This window comes from Anolis sagrei, chromosome 1 (genome assembly GCF_037176765.1).
Source record: "Anolis sagrei isolate rAnoSag1 chromosome 1, rAnoSag1.mat, whole genome shotgun sequence".
NCBI lineage: Eukaryota > Metazoa > Chordata > Lepidosauria > Squamata > Dactyloidae > Anolis > Anolis sagrei.
This window is the reverse complement of record NC_090021.1, coordinates 31796462-31814385: the sequence shown is the minus strand read 5'-3', so window position 1 is coordinate 31814385 and position 17924 is coordinate 31796462. Positions and strand designations below refer to the sequence as shown.

Below are 17924 nucleotides of genomic sequence, written 5' to 3'. Positions count from 1 at the left end.
AATGAGGGGCCACTGTCTTGTCCTGTTCCTTAGGGAGCAATATTTTTGTCTTTGAGACAAAACTATACAAGGGTCACTGTTAGTTGGTGATTTTGCTTCACACCACCCACTTCATTTAGGTCTGGGATGGAGAAGGGTTTGGATCCCCGTTTGAGAAGGGCCTTAAAGCTTTCACACCAGCTTTGGGCATGACCAAGTCCAGAGTATATAGAGACAGAGGAGAGTGGCAGAATTGATTAGAATAATTACCAATTTGTGCATTTCCCTATTAAGTATAGACAGGACAGCTTATTTCTGTGGGCATCTGCTTAGGAGTTTCATGGAACCATTTTCCTGACTTTAAGGCACATCTCTGTTCTGTTGAAGTCATTTATAGACTAAATGGTTACAAAACCACCTTGTCTCTGATCACTGAGAATAAAAGAGGATGTGTGATAGTCTGGCAAATAGGAAAGAAGTCTCTGATTGTGCTTAAGTGTCTGCTAACATCAATAATATTGATTATATAGTCAGTACCTGATTTTTTTAAACAAGTGCTTTCCTGTTACAATTGTTGTTGTTGGATTGCTGTTTCCTTCTTTGGAGTAAAGTAGTGAAAAATCAAAGTAACAATCTATGAGTAGCAGCAGGCGGTTCCTGTGTCTCTGGATGTTGAATCCCGTCTGCGCTTTTAATTTCAATTTTAAAGTGCTGAATAGGGAATAGGATTTTGGGAATAGGATTTAACACCTTTCATAGCTCCATCATCATCATCATCATCATCATCATCATCATCATCATTTTCTCTTAAAAGAGCTCCTTTAGAGGTCAGACTAAAATTGAGACTCAGTTTGCAATCCAACCAATCCACAATCTGCTACAGCAATACATGCCCAGCATTTCTACAGATTACATTCTGTTTCTTCTTTGAAGCAGAGAGTTCTGGGAATTTAGTATGTATAACTTTGACTTTAAGTATCCATGGGTGAGCTGTGTTGGTGGGAAACAATATTAATTTACACAAACCCAGACCACTTTTATTATTCTGTATGGTACTGTTTATATGATGTTATGTTTTATTGTGATATGTTTTTATTTGGTTTTGTTTTGATGCTGTCTTATTGTGTTATGTTTTAAACTTTGCTCTCTCTGGGCATGTCCCATTTTAAGCCACCCCGAGTCCCTTGGGGGAGATGGAGATAGGGTATATAAAAAAGTTATTATTATTATTTCCAGGAAATAATATTTATCTTATATACTGGCCAAAATACTACCATAGAGTTACAGAATTGAGAAAATAAATGAAATGTAATCAATGATTTAAAAATAAAGAAAAAGAAAGAGCAGGTATGTTTTCCATATGAAATCTTAGGATATTTCAATAACAAAAATGCAGTTCCTGCAAAACTATGGACAACTCATGCAATCTCTTTAACTTGCAGCACTATTAAGACTGCATGTATGTGTATAACATTCTGGAGAAATTTCCCATCATTTGGTTGATATTTCTGCCCCTCTAAGGTGGTAATTTCAATTCATAAATCTATTTTAATCAATGAGACATTTCCATTGCCTCTCCAGTTATCATAGTTAATGGGACTTGAAACACAATTGCTTTCTCCCAACTGGTCATAAATCTTTCTGCTCATTCAAGCAATGGGCCAAGGGATCAATCTGGCTTTAGATAAATAATGCACTTTATCTGCAAGGGAGTTGATTTTAGATATATGATGAGACTTTTGTGAACTTTTTTGTTATTCTTGATAGGCATTGTGAAATAATTTAATGCCAAATACTAATGAGTTGTTTTTGTTTTGTTCTTCTAGGGCATCAGCAGTCTGTTCAGCTCACTGAAAGTAGTCCGACTGCTTCGTCTGGGACGTGTGGCTCGGAAACTGGACCATTATATTGAGTATGGAGCAGCGGTTTTAGTTCTGTTGGTTTGCGTCTTTGGTCTCGCAGCCCACTGGCTGGCCTGCATTTGGTACAGTATTGGAGATTATGAAGTTGTCAATGAGGATAAAACAACCATAAGAAATGAAAGTTGGCTCTACCAGCTGGGGGAATCTATAGGATCACCTTATCAATTGAACATGACAACTGGAAAATGGGAAGGAGGACCAAGCAAAGATTCAGTTTATATTTCTTCATTATACTTTACAATGACAAGTCTAACTAGCGTTGGTTTTGGGAACATTGCACCCACCACAGATGGAGAGAAGATCTTTGCTGTTGCCATGATGATGATCGGCTGTAAGTATCAGAGGATTCGTTTTAATATACTGTTTCCGGCTGCATAATTTTCTGGAAAGTGCCATGATTTTACTGAGTTGCATTCAGAGTTATATGGAGTGGAGTCCCATAGATGGAAAGGAAGGGAGAAAGATTTTCACATATTTAAATCTTTATTAAATCTGCTCAATAGCATTGAAGGACTGTTTGGAAGTGGAATCCGGGACTGTGAGGGGAAGATAAATTGACAATAATTGCCTTCCCCAGTTCACCCAGCAGAAGGCTCCATTGAATATGAGTCATTTCTTTGAACAGAAGGAGCTCTTCTTTTTGTAGAAGAGCACGTCTGGATCCAACTCACATATGCATAAAATATTCTTTGTGGTTCTATTGCCTTTAGGGATAACTGGAGTTTGATAGAGACTTACTATGATCTTTAACACTAATAACTAAGAATAGAGAATCTCACTTCACATTCTATAGAATTAAAACAAATGAATATTTTTTGATTTGGAAAGGCTTATAACAATTTGCTATGCACATTTCTTTGTCAGTACAAATATTATCCTATATAATAGATTGCTAAACTCATCCTTCATCCAAATGTCGATGACGCCTTCAAAAGCAAAATTCTGTGTGCTGTCTTTAGTTTTGCATTTGTGTATTACAATGTGTTTAGTTTAGAATCAATTTCACTTTATACATGAGTTCAGTAAGTATTCAGGAAAATGGCTGCAGGGATAATTGGGATGGTGGCAACCTGATTCTGAAGTTTTTCAGAATGAGTTCTCTTAGGTATTCACAGAGTACATCGGTGGGTTTACTAAGTATTTATACAGTGTCATGAAACTGTCCTTGGTGAGACAATGAAGGTCTTCTGAGGTTGATGTGAAAGGAAGATATGAGGCTTGAATCCTGTAAATGATTGCAGACAGGTTTTTCCTAATATTCCCAAGGAAAATAAAGTTGCTATTTTTACTTAGATTCATTTAAGATTTTTTTTAAAGTTTCTGCAAAAGAGTTGACATAAAGCAGATTTGGATTTGATGGTTAGCCTCTGGGTTACCTTGAGTGGATTGGCAAGATTTTTGTTTTAATTCCTGTTACCTAAAAATAACAGGATTAAAACCCTCCCTTCCCTAAAAAGATATTGCTAACATTATGGAAGTTTTGAGGTAACCAGAAGTACCTTTTTGTATGGAAGTGCTGTGAGCTCCTTTAGGGGCAAGTGGCTTTTATCTCAGAAGTGTAATGAAACCATGTGTATTGTCCAAGGCACAGAATCCTACCTCCAAAACTAGTTCTACATCTATACCTATGTGCATAATAAAAGTGAAAATATGTATGTATGTATGTGGCTGGGCTGTCCACTTGCACAAAGTTCCTGCCTCCACAAACATCTACAGCTCCCACTCCCCAGGAGACACCAAAGGCCCTCCCTCCAATGACATTGTTGGTTATAGTGAGCACCAAGAACATGTGCAAGAGCCCTATCAATGTTCTCCGCACACACAACATGCTTCCCATCACCCAAGTGAAGGCTTTCATGGGGGGACAATTTCATTCTAGATTTTATGTGTTTCCTCCACCACAAACATCCCAGTGTTTCTGACTCTCTCCATTGGTTCGGAATTTGGAATTTGCATGACCCCACCCACTGCCCTTCCCTTAATCTTTTCCTATTCAGGAAAGAATAGGAAAAGATTATGGAATATAGCAAACAGAGGAATTGATCAGCAACTGAACATACTAGAGAGGTTTGGGAAGACTTCACCATGATTTATATGAGTTGTAGGTACTGGTATATACACTTCACCTGCAATCTAAGAGCACTCTGAACTCCAGCAATGACAGACCTTGAACTAACTTGGCACACAGAACCCCCATGACCAACAAAAATACTGGAGGTCTTTGGAGGGATTTATAGGAGTTGTTGTTCACCTACATCCAGAGTGCGCTATGAACCCGAACAATGATGCATCTGGACCAAACTTGGCACACAGACCTGACTGCCGAAATCTGATTACTGGAAGGATTTGTAGGGAACTGACCTTCCTTTCTGGGAGTTGTAGTTCACCCATAATCAGAGATCACACTGAAATCCAATGATATATCTAGAGCAAACTTGCCCAACAAAACAAACTTTAAATACTGATGGAGTTTTTCGGGGTTAACCTGGCATGAAGTGAGTTTTAGTTCACCCACAACCTTGTGCATTTTGTACAATTAAAAACTGACTGATAGCTCCAAAGTAATTATATGCACAGAGCAATTACTTTGAGGCTACCAGATCAATGATCATTTCATAGGAAAAAGAGTGGGCAAATTTCAGATTTCCTGGATCGACACTGTTTTTTTTTACTAAGGCCCTGAGATTCAGTAAAAGAATCCAACAAATGCTATGTTCAGCAAAGGACAAGAAGGATCCTCTCACTTCTGCAGGAGTCTACCATATACCATGCAGTTGTGGACAAGTTTTCATAGGGACCACCAAATGCAGCATTGCACAAATCAAGGGACATTCAAGGCAAAGGACAACTTTCAAAAACAGGGGAATTCCAGACAAGAAACAATCAGGGACAGCTAATCACCTCTCAACAAAGGATTCCCCCATGCAGTAAGAAGCCACATCTTGAAAACTGCTAGGCCATTCAGTGCTAATCAAGGTGGCCAATTGAAACATTCCCACCTAGCTCCAACAGACAACATACCAGAGTTCTTTCTCCCACCCTGGACATTTCACAAATATATAAACCCAATTTTCCTAGTTTCCAACAGATCTCACAACCTCTGAGGATGCCTGCCATAGATGCAGGCAAAACATCAGGAGAGAATGCTTCTGGGACATGGTTAAACCCTTGTTCCATCTGAAGTGCTGACCTAAAGGCCAGCAGTTCGAATCTGTGAGAGGGGGTGAGCTCCCATCTATCAGCTCCTGCTTCCTATGAGAGAAGCCTCCCACAGGATGGTAACACATCTGGGCGTCCCCTGGGCAACGTCCTTGCTGATGGCCAATCCTCTCACACCAGAAGCAATTTGCAGTTTCTCAAGTTGGTTCTGACATGAAAAGAAGATGGTGGGGAATCACATTACGAAGGGAAAGTGATGGGTTGCTTCATTTACAGAAATGTTTATCTGTGTTTTTAAATATAAATCTTTTAAACTTCAATATTCAGATGTTCTTGTTAAAACAAATGGTGGCAGCCACAGAGCTATTGTATAAAAAACTGGTTTTTGCAGCACTCCCTTGAGAATGCATAATTGCCTGTTCATCAAACAGTGGGTTATAAAACAACCAGGCCCACATCTGTCTCAAGTAAAAGTGTTTGTTTTAGTATGTAATCATCATGACCTTTTGATTCTGTGCTTGCAGTGTTCCGTGGATGACCACCCTCTACTATATAACATTTAGTATTTTAACTGAGATAGTCATGAGAAACAAGAACAAGTTTTAAATATGTTACTGAAGACGTGAAGATGAACAATTCATGCAATACCAGAATGGTATTTCAAACTTCAGATGGGGATTTGAAGGGTGCTGAAATGTATAATGAATGTAATAGACTTTAATGCCACATAAGCTGTTCTCAATAGAATCAAGGAAGATGAGGAGAAAAGACTGTTTTTGGAGATGTCTGAGAAATATCACACTGTAAAACTGAAAATGGCAATGGATAGAATAGAATTAAATTATATATAATGTTAAGGGAAATGGTTTAGTTGCATACAATCAAAATTTGTGACATTTCTGGGTTGAAAAGAAGCGTTTTTTTTTTAATCCAGGGAGTAAAGCACTAGTAGTGTTGATAAAATGGTGTTACAAATGATTTCCAGATTTTTTTTTTTTACACTTCCTGCAAATTCAGCCATGGATTTTCTGTATAAGCTGAACTGAATCATGAAGCTCATGACTCATTAAGAGATAAAAAGATCATTCGTGGACCGCTCTCAAAAGAGATTGTGCTTAAAATTAACTTGATGATTAGGAAGTTTTGCAAACAAATAAAGGAAAGCTAGTTAGGCATTTCTGTACTTAGGAAGGGAAAAGATATTTGTCAGAGGATTACTTATTCATAGATCTCATTCAGGTGGATGTAGAACATTGTTGTCTTACCAATTACAAATAAAACTAAAGATTGTGCCAAATCTCCTTACTGATCGAGGCTTTTTTTGTGATCATTGTGCATGGAGATTTCAGTAGCTCCTTGCACATTGTTTCCCCTCTGTTGCCTTTTCCAAGGGGCAAATGTGGGTGCCCTCAACCATTTAGTGACTGGGGATCAAAGTGATTTAGTGTCTGATGGAGGCTGTGAGCTATCTTGGAACTAAAAAGAGCCACTGCCTCCTTCTTAGATGTTTAATCTACTCATTAGGCATCGGGGAAGGAGACAACTGCAATTTTCTCACAGTAGCAAAAGAAAGTGTATATGGTCCCTAGGCAGGTCACACCTTCCATAAGCATTAATGGCTGAGGGAGAGGGTGTGTTCGCCTTTTCCAGTAGGATTGTGTTCCTGGTAGTCCAAGGGCTGGTTGCATTTGATGAACTTGATTAACATTTAATATCCTTGCAGCTTCAAAGCCAGACTGCTTCTGCCTTGGGAGGTGTTAGCTGACCCTGATTGTTTCATGTCTGGAATTCCCCTGTTTTCTGGGTGTTGTTCTTTATTTACTGTTCATTTTAATGGTTTCCTCCTTTCTGTTGAAATTGTCCACATGCTTGTGGACTTGAATGGCTTCTTTGTGTAGTCTGACATGGTGGTTGTTAGTGGTCCAGCATTTCTGTGTTCTCAAATAATATGCTGTGTTCAGGTTGGTTCATCAGGTGCTTTGCTATGGCTGACTTCTCAGGTCTGCAGTGCCTTTCATGTTTCGTGTTTGGGCAGTGCTGCTTTTGGTGGTCCCTATGTAGACTTGTCTACAGTTGCAAAGTATATGGTAGACTCCTGCAGAGGTGCGAGGATCCCTCTTGTCCTTTGCTGAACGTAGCATTTGTTGAAATTTTTTTGTGCATCTGTAGACAGTTTGTATGTTGTGTTTCTCCTCAGCTTCCCTACATGGTCAGTGGTTCCCTTGATGTATTCATACTTTTCGTGGCATTGTTACAGACTCCAGTCCAACATGTGGTTGAACAGGATGTGTCTTCAAAGATATAGGATAAGTTAACTTGATATTATGTGTAATGCTGAAGAGATTGCTCCTTGCTTTCAACCTGAGACTTTTGAACATCTATCACACTGTGAAACTTCAGAGGTCACACTGTGTTAAAGTGGATCATGAAAGATTTTAACTTGGAATGGCTACAAGTAACACCTGAAGTACTTTCCTTTCCATCCTATTGTCCATGGGAAAAGGGGGAGGGGGAAGGACTTTGTAAGTTACAAATCCATGAGCAAATGAGGCAGGTATCATTAGTGATTATCCATACTAATACACTTAAGAAGTCATCAGTATCCTTAACCTGGACTAAACTTTGTAAGAAGTTCCAAGCCTATCCTAGATGTCTTGGGTGTGTTGAGTTGCAGGCTTTCTTGTGTTTTTAATGGACTGTGATAGAGAGCTGGCCAAATTGATAGCAGAATATGATTTACAATCATAGAATCATAGAGTTAGAAGAGACCACAAGGGCCATCGAGTCCAAACCCATTCCAGTTGAGCACTCTTGATGGATGGCTATTCAGTTCCAGTTTTAAAATCTCCAGAGAAGTAGACCTCACCAACCACCTATTCCACTGACAAACATCTCTTACTGTTAGAATTCCATGTTTGCATGGAATCGCTTTTCCTGCAATTTGAAACCATTCCTCAATGCCAAAATCTCCAGAGCAGTAGAAAACAAGCTTGCCCCACCAATTAATTATAACATCTTTTCAAATACTTCAGCGTGTATTGTTGAAGGCTTTCATGGCCAGAATCACTGGGTTGTTGTAGGTTTTTCAAGCTATAGGGCCATGTTCTAGAAGCATTATCTCCTGATGTTTCACCTGCATCTACAGCAGGTATCAGTATGACTACTGTGTCCTCTCTCAATCTTCTCTTCTCCAATCTAAATACACCTAGCTTCTTCAGCGTGGTCTCTGTGAAATATGCACTTGTGAACACAGCTGTTCCGACTCCAACCCTCCCATCCACACCAATGATATAATGAGATAGTGGGGCCTTGGTCCTCAGTTCCTTTTGTCCACGAAGGCAGCAACTTCGGTCTCTCATTCTTTACTACGCTAATTGGATATCTGACTACTTATTATCTACTACTTTTACAGATTATGACTTCAACTCTATTTCTTGGATTGAGCTAAGCTTCTCAGGCCAATATGGCATTTTCCTCTGCCCTGAAATGTATGGCCTGTGGTTGGAAGCTGCCTCAAGGAGACACTCATCCCCTTTGCACCCTATGTCGGTGGGAGGACCAAGCTACTCCATTGTGCCCTGTCTCCACATCCTCTGAGGCATAAGTTACCTTTCTGCTGGAGCTTCACCCTTTGGTGGGGGCCATAGACTCACCTTTTCCCCTCCAGCTCCTTTCACTCAGCTGAGATGGAAAAAGACTGGGAAACATCTCACTGCTCTCCCAGGAAATGCTCAGTGAGAGGCAGAGCCTGTGTAGGCCAAGTGCTGCCGCAAGACCAAATTGACCTTAGCTGCCAAGAAGTGTGCGGCTTTTGGGAGAGAAGTTCTTTTTTCTGCACTGGCATGACACCCACCATCTTTGGGACAGCTTGCTAGTCTACTACTGATATGTATTTCACAGAGACCACAGTGAAGAAAGCAAGGTTGCTTACCTGTAACCATGTTTCTTCAAGTGGTCATCTGTGAAATTCACCCAACCTGACCATCCTCCCCGCATTTGTCATGCTTTGGTTTGCAGCTGCTTTGTGGCATGGTGTTGCACTCCAGGCCAGGAAACCCTCTGTCTTCAAACACCACACAGCTGAGTGAAATGCAAGCCGTTTATTGAAGATACTTAAAAGCAATCCACAGTAAAAAGGTAAATCCAAATAGGTAGAAAAGGTAGATAGATACAGATAATCCAGGAAAATAGTCCAAAAGAGTCAATGAAAACAAATACTGGAACTTCCAAGTCAAAAACCCCAAAGTGCTTGAGCATAAATCAAACAAAGCACTTCAACATGGAATAACAAGGCACTTAATTCAGGAATCTATCCAAGGCAAGGCATCCAGGAACCTGAGACGAGATCTTGACCTAATTCCAGCGTTGCTTTGTCTGGCTACAGATTCTGTACTTGACATATGGAAACTGAGGACCCAGGCCCCACTGTCTCATTATATCATTGGTGTGGATAGGCAGGGCTGGAGTCCCTTAATTGAACCAGCTTTTTCAGCAGTCTGAACAGCTGTGTTGATGCATGAAATACCACAGCTGCAAATTTCACAGATGGCCATTTGAAGAAACATGGTTACAAGGAAGCAACCTTACTTTCCTAAGTCTCTCCTCACCAGGTTTGACTTCTAGACCACTGACCATTTTGGTCACTCTTCTTTGGACAAATTCCATGTTGTCACTATCCTTCTTGAATTGTGATGCCCAGAACTGGACACAGCATCCCAGGTGAGGTCTGATCAAAGCAGACTTGGAGGTCTTTCAAGAGGTTAATGTTGAGGCTGTACTGGATACAGTGCATGTCATTTCTTTCTTTTACAATTGAGTACAAATAGAGCTTTTGATTTGACATTTCCTCATAGGTTACAGCACAAAGCATGGCCTATGAAATGGTAAATGGTAATTGTAGAATCCTTTTCTGATGTTAATTTATTGCATTGCTTTACTTTACTAGCTAGTAAATCTCATTTGCTGATCTTGATTGAGTTTCTGAAACTAAAGTGAAAAGATGCTTTCTTTCATTTGCTTTGCTGTTTGGGATGAATTTCTCTGATGTATTCTAGTTTGCATGCAAACCAGTTGAAAATTGAGCAGTAAATTATGCTGCAATCCTGTGTACACTTACCTGCAAATAAGTCCCATTATATACAAATGAATATCCCCATGCCCCTGTTGTTAATATTTATTCGGTGTGATGATCATTTGCATATGGCTTGACACATTAATTTTCATTTCCCAAGTAAAACGCGGACTCAAAATGTCCCATTCCGATCCAGTTTAGATTGCTCGCCCCCAAGAATGGCAGTATTTCTATGTTCCATTTTTTTGTTTTTCTGTGTCTTACTTCCTCTGATTCATACTTCTCACATTCCATGTTTCTAAAATATGTATTGTGCAGGTTGGGACTTTTTTTTTTTTTTTACCTCTGAGCATGCCAATAGCTGGATGTCCTTTCGGTGTGAGTCCAGTTGCATCATTAGCTATAACTCTACTTTTAGCTATCCTCTGTTGTGTGACTTCTGATCTCAGAATGTCATCTTCTGGCCTTTTGCATACCCTGCTGACATTTTACAAATGAAAACTAGACACAAGTTGCCAAGCAGCACAAAAAGTTTGGTGAAGATGGCATAACTTATTAATGAGGAAGATAAGACAATCTCAGATAGGCAACAGCACTTTTCTTTTGCATGAGCGTACAAGGAATGGCAGGACTCCACTATCTCCTCCTCTCTTCCCCTTTTTTTAGATGAGGCACTGTACTGTGGCTTGGGACCTAGGAAACAGTCTCTCTGTCTTTCAAAAACGATGTTCATACCACATGAAGCAGTACCCTCCCAACTTTTCTGATTTTGCTAGGACAACCATAATTACTCTTTTGTCACCCTACTTTCATAGCTGCTTTTAAAATTACCAATTTTCTCTTTCTTCCTTACACTGAAGAACCAGGAGCCCCCGGTAGTGCAATGGGTTAAACCCTTGTGCCGGCAGAATAAGTTTCCAATTGTTTAAAAGTTTTTAAATCTAATTATTCCATATTATGTGGAACTTTCAAGCTGGATAAATTGTAGCATGGATTTTATATACTCACACTGATTGATTAGTGGTTTGAGGTAGTCATTTGGTGTTCACTCTTTTGCTTTTCAAAATATTTTACCCTATCTGTCCACCAATACATTGCTGTCATCTTTCAGCATCATCTCCCTAATGGCAGAACAAGCCCTGAAGCAAGTTTTAGAATGTGCCAAATTCTATATCTGAAGTACAGACTACCTGAACACAAACAAGAGCTGTTTCACTTGTGCTATGCCAGGGGTGTTTTGTCCAATGTCTACATAGATTTTACATTACATTTAGCAATGTGTGGAGTAACCAGTAGAGGGCTTTAACTGGATCACGGATAGGTACAAATATATATTATTTAGTAACAGAAAACTGCAAGTTGCTTCTTTGCTATTTTCCGAGTCCTGTCCACCAGTATGCCCAGAAATACACCAACCTTTTATGTATGTATAAAGAATTGCATTTATGTTAGTAAAGTTTAAAAGGCCAACAGAGTTTTCTTTCTGTGTGTCATGCTGTACAGCTTTCTTGTGTGGCTACAGAAAATTATGAACTCTATTTTGGGAAAATATAGTAATCTAGGCAGAAACATCTTCAGGAATATTGTGAAAGAAAGGAAGAAAACGACATTAAAATATTCAGTGGGGATAAGTGTATCACATAAGGGGAGCATACTGACAGGATATTTTACAATCTTGCTCTCAGTTTGCCCCCCCCCCCCTCTCTATATATATTTCACAAGGCAATAAATAGTGCTTCCATTCTAGAAAAAAGTATAAGTAGGCTGTGCATTTTCCCTTCTCTTTTACCTCATGCCTGATCCAAAAGCAAAACAAGGCTTCTTTCATACTCTTCTTTCTTATACATCAGAAGGAATTCAAATGTTCCCAATATCTCAATTTTTCTGCTGAGCCCGAAGGTCTGAACAGTGCCTTCTCTCGTACCTTGCAAACCACCAGGATTCTGATCATGTACCTAGGATGTGTGGTAGGGAATCAGTGGCCTTTCAAATGAACTGTTTCTGAAAATATGTCAGGATTTTCAAATTTGGCTACCAGATATGTTCATAAGTTTTTGAAGTGTAGGGTGTACATTGCACGTCCTTTATCTTGAATTCTAAATATATATGAAACATAAATGAATTTCATGTTTAGACTTGGGTCTAAACATGTTTAGACTTGGGTCTAAACAACAACAGCAACAACAACTTTGTGTTGTTGAAGGGTTTCATGTCCAGAATCACTGGGTTGCTGTGAGTTTTCCAGGCTGTATGGCCATGTTCCAGAAGCATTCTTTCCTGATGTTTCACCTACATCTATGGCAGGCATCCTCAGAGGTTGTAAGGTACCTCACAACCTCTGAGGATGGGTGCTATAGATGTAGTTGAAATGTCAGGAGAGAATGCTTCTGGAACATGGCCATACAGCCTGGAAAACTCACAGCAACCCAATAATAACTTTATTCTTGAACCCCGGCTCCATCTCCCTGAAGGGATTTGGGGAGGCTTACATATGGCACAAAGTTTCTAAAACAGAGCATAAAATAGACACATAGTTCAATACAATAAAATTAAACATATAGCATATAAAACAACAATTTAAAACTCAGAACAATGCCCAATGACCTATGTTGACAATTATTGTAAGACATGGCCATACAGTAAACAAGACAAGGGAATGGGATAGTGCAAATTGTAGCTAAGAAACAAGGGCATGGGATGAAAGTGCAGTGCTGTGTCAATGACTGTGGACCATTGGGGCTAGAAGTTCTCAAAGGTTTGTTTAAACATCCAAGTCTTCAGATCCCTACAGAAGAAGGACAGTGTGGGGGCCCACCTAATCTAGCTGGGGTGGGCTTTCCAAAGCTGAGGGATGACCACCGAGAAGGTCCTCTCCCTCGTTCTCACCAACTATGCTTGTGACAGTTGTGGGACTGAGAGGAGGGCCTCCCTGGTAGATCTTAAAGCTCGCACAGGTAAACAGAGGGAGATGCAGTCATGAAGGTAGACCTATCTCCAAGATATCTCATTATGTGTACACACACACACGCACGCACAGGCAGTTCCCAAGTTACAAACAACTGGCTTACAAATAACTCATAGTTAAGAATGGGTTGAGACAACAGGGAGTGAGATAAATCTACCCATAGGAAGGGAAATCCACTCCTGTGAAAGTTAACATGGAGAAAAAGGTGTCCCAACTAAAGCTTTATCACCAATCCTTGTTTCTACAACAAGTCATTTTTTTCAAAATCCAATTATTATAGAGACAAAAAGTGAGGGTAAATCTTCTGAACAGGGGCACAGACAGCAAAACAAGCACCAAAGGTGTGTTAACTGGACTGGAATTACACTTAAAAATGTATCTGTTCCAATTTATACATTCAGCTTAAGAACAAACCTATAGAACCTATCTTGTCTGTAGTGTTGGGAATGCCTATACAGATATTTCAAAATCTAACCCCCCCCCCCCCCCCAAATCCAAAACACTTTGGATTCCAGTTATTTTGGATAAGGAATACTTAACCTGGACTAAACTGTTGGTTTTCCTTATATAAGAACTAGCTGAAATTATATCAGTTCTTCATATTCAAGGTGCATTTAAATTAATAGTATGTTCCTTATAAACATTCAGCAATGGCCACCCCTATTGACTAAAGCTCAGTAATGTATTTATTTTTACTCAGAAGTCCAGATTGGTAAGGCACATGCTTTATTGCTATACTTTCTCTAATTCAGAGATAATCAACACAGGCACCACATGCTGGTAGGAGTTAACAGGGCTTTGTGAAGGAGGAGAAAACTCTGAAACTCTTCTTCAACAACCACCCCTGTGTCTTCCTAGCACAAAGAATTCTTAGTGTTGTATTATTTAACAAAGAAGTTTATATCTCACAATATATTTAATGTAAGAGGGAAAGTGAATGCTCCTGCCTAGCCAGATAGATTCCTTTTGGTGCATATTTATCATTAAATGGACAATTTATTTGATAGAGGATTTAACGACTTATCTGGTTTGCAGGGAGCTGATTTTGAAAGTGATTTTGTTAAACAGCTGAGAGGGAAAAGGAAGGGACCTGAGACTGTTAGGAATTGTGGGAGTTGGAGTCCAAAAAACATGAAGGGCCGTGCTCATGGCTGGTGTAGACTCACTTAGCAGCAGTTAGCAGCTTCTCAATAAAGACCTGGGCTGGTCCTGCCTGCCTGGAGTGACCATTGCATCCTATGCCTTCCATTGTAATTTACTGAATCACTGGAATTCTCTGCATGAGCTCTATCCCCCTCCCTAAACTTCAAACCATAAACCATGGCTGTTAAAGTAGCACCAGATTGGGTTGTTGTAGGTTTTTCGGGCTATATGGCCATGTTCTAGAAGCATTCTCTCCTGATGTTTCACCTGCATCTATGGCAAGCATCCTCAGAGGTTGTGAGGTCTGAACCTCTGAGGATGCTTGCCATAGATGCAGACAAAACATCAGGAGATAATGCTTCAGGGACATGGCCATACTGCCCAAAAAACCTACAACAACCCAGTGATTCCAGCCATGAAAGCCTTCGACAATACATAGCATCAAATTACTGTTATTGTAGTGTAAAAGAGACCACGGTTTACGCTTGTATTTTGGTTCATCTTTGGATTTTGAATGGTTTTGGTCTCAATCTTCTTTTCCTGTGCCTGACTAGACCTTGGAAAAGTTACTTTTTAGATGAGCTGTAATGGCTGGGAAGTAACTTTTCCAAAGTTTGCCCCTAACTTGCTCCAGATTACGTCCCACAGCAAGCTTGAACATATATAACATTTATTTATTTGATTACTTATTTAATATGAATTTCTATCCCTGCCTATATAGAATTTCAGTGTGTCATTCAAAAAAACGACTTTATAATGTATATTTCTAACTGTTTTAATGTATATGTTTGTGTTTTATTATATGTTTCATATCGTGTCGGCACTGAATGGTTGCCTGTTGGAAGCCGTCCTGAGTCCCTCTTCGGAGGTTGAGAAGGACGGGGTATAAATCTTTTAAATAAATAAATAAATAAATAATACATTTAAACAAGTTTGAAACAATTTGAGACAACAGAAATAATTCAAACAAATTAAAAGCAATTTTGCATGTTTAAAACAAAACAACTTCGGCCAGTTTAAAGAATGTTGAATCATATGGGAGCTTAAATGGACTAAACTGACCCCAAAGGCTTTAGTAAAAAAAAAAAAAACAACTTATTTTTAGTTGGCATCAATGTCTGAAATAATTGGGCTTCTGAAGACATGGCATTCCACTGTATAGAAATCTTTTTGCCATGCCTTCCCAAGTTGTGGGCGGAGAAGGATATCTCCAGCAAAACTCAGTATTTAGATTGGTGTATATGGGACAGCTTCCTCCTCAAGTATCAAAGTGCTGTACATGTATTCTTTTTTTAAAAAAACTTTTCAAGTGGAAATGTTTTTTCTTAGTCATCAACCCCTCCGCCACCCCAAACAGCAGGATCCTGATTTATAATGTTTGTATTGTTGCTTGAAATGGTTGCAGTTCTCTCTCTGAGGAGTGTTATTTAGCAGTATAAAACATTGCATTTCTCTTACAATTTAGAATTAAAAACACAAAAAGAAGTGGAAGAAAGAGGAGTAAATTCAGATCACATATTTTAAGTCCCGTGGTGCCTGGCCATATCAGAGGAAAAATATGGAGCCAAACATTGAATGCTGACACGCATACACACAAAGCAATCTGTGCTGTTACAATAGCATTCTGATCTTTTTACTTGAATAGCTATCTGCCTTGAGTGATAACACACATATTCCCCTTTTGTTGGGCTTACTGTGGTTCTCATATTGAGCTTTTAATTCCTTTATGTCAGTAGGAGCTGCTGAAGAGCTGAGTAAATGTCATTTTCTCTACTACAGCTGTCTTCCCACAAAAAAACCCTTGTCTTATATCCTTTGGATTCCAGACTGATATTTATACTAGTTCTTTATTCGCTGGCTGACTATTGAAATGTTACAATCAATAACAATGGTAATTAAGAATCCTGGACTAAATGTCTCAAAACCCTCTTAACACACTTTATAGATAATGGAGTCTGCCATCAGAAGCTATTTTGTTTCACAGTAGCAGAATGCAGGGCAGGAGCAAAATGAACAAAGTACACACTGGGTTAAGTAAGGCTTACTTGTGAGTAGACATGAATAAGCTTATACTGCATGGCTGTAGTCCTCTACACAGTTTGTTTCTTATCTGTCACCTTCTGTCTTGCTTTTTCTATCTGTTTGACTTTCCAAATTGCCATGCAATTTTCTAGCCTTACCTTAATGAATGAAAAATAACATTTGGTCCCTTTAAATTTTCTGCCACAGATGTAAGTCACACAGGGCAAATGCGGTATCGTGCTAATTGTAGGCGATGTGATGGTTGGATACATGCGGTTGGCAGTTCTGAGCTAATTGGTGATGCTGGCATGCTGCAATTAACCCCATTAGGGAGTGGATTACATGTAATTAAACTCTTGTTTCAGACAGGAGCCATGCAATCCCTTTTTAGTTGCTGGGCTGTTCCTCAATGGGGGTCACTCATAAACCTGCTGGTCCTTGGAGTGGGAAGTCAGTCTGGGAGGATACAGAGCTAACAGGCTGCAAACACCATAGTCCTTAAAATTATTTCAAACTTTTCTGTTTGAATTGGATTGGATTTTGCTAAATGGTTGTTAATACTGTTTTAAAATGGATTTTAACTCAGTGGTTTTATGTAACGTGTAATGTTATGCCATTGTAAGCCGCCCTGAGTCCCCCTATGGGGGTTGAGAAGGATGGGGTACAAATGTTGGAAATCTATATAAATAAAAATGTAAAGTTTGTTTGTGGGATTAACATAACTCAAAAACCACTGGACAAATTGACACCAAATTTGGGCACAATACACGTATCAGGCCAACGAGTGACCATCACTCATAAAAACACTGAAAAACACAGCAGAAAAGAATTAAAAAGCCAAAAAATAAAAAATACATTACAACGCATGTGCAAAACCACATATATAAACATATACTCACATATACACATATACATACATACATATACACACACAAACACATATACACAGACTGGGCCACAGCAACGCGTGGCAGGGGACGGCTAGTAAATGATAAATAATTGTGAAATTTAACGAATGTTGATAGGTTGAAGTTATGGCACTTCTTAATATGCACAAAAATATTCCCCGCTTTCCATGAGTGTTATATCTAATAATTACTGCATTGTGGTAGATAAGAAGTAGAGAAAATACTTTTTTTCTGGTGCTGAGATTCTTCAGTGAAGTACTCATGTTCACCACCTGAGACTTTGTATAAGACAAAACACTACTTTTCAGTGAAATTTGAACATTACTAATGAATTTCAGTGGCACAAAACCATGCATGTGTTTTAAAATGTTAACAACAAAAATGCATGAAAAGAAATGGGAAAATGCGTAATATTTTTAAACAGAAAATGCCCACAAAAATATATTCATTTGGAATTTCTACCAGAATTGTGCAAAATAGAAAATAATTTGGTTTCCTGATACACATTTTGCTCCACAACAGTCCATGTGAAAGAGATCTTGGAGTCATAGTAGACGACAAGCTGAACAATGTGATGTAGCTGCTAAAAAGCGAGTGGGATTTTGGGCTGAATCAAAAGGAGTATAGTGTCTACATTGAGGGAGGTAATGGTGACCTCACTTGGAATATTGTGTCCAATTTTGGACACCACAATGCAAGAGGGATATTGACACACTGGAAGATGTCTAGAGGAAGTTGACGAAAATGATCAAAGT

At 39.2% G+C, this 17924-nt stretch overlaps 1 protein-coding gene across 2 annotated transcripts in view; it reads left to right on the top strand.

Annotated features, from left to right (window-relative positions):
• KCNH1 (potassium voltage-gated channel subfamily H member 1) overlaps positions 1-17924 on the top strand; it is a 309132-nt gene that overhangs the window by 92730 nt on the left and 198478 nt on the right. For both annotated transcript variants that reach the window (XR_009629959.2, XM_060754331.2), the window contains exon 7: positions 1806-2232. Coding sequence is in view for 1 of the 2 variants with exons in the window: in XM_060754331.2 (XP_060610314.1) it covers positions 1806-2232 (427 nt within the window). In the remaining variant the exon portion in view is untranslated. The remainder of the gene's footprint in view (positions 1-1805; positions 2233-17924) is intronic.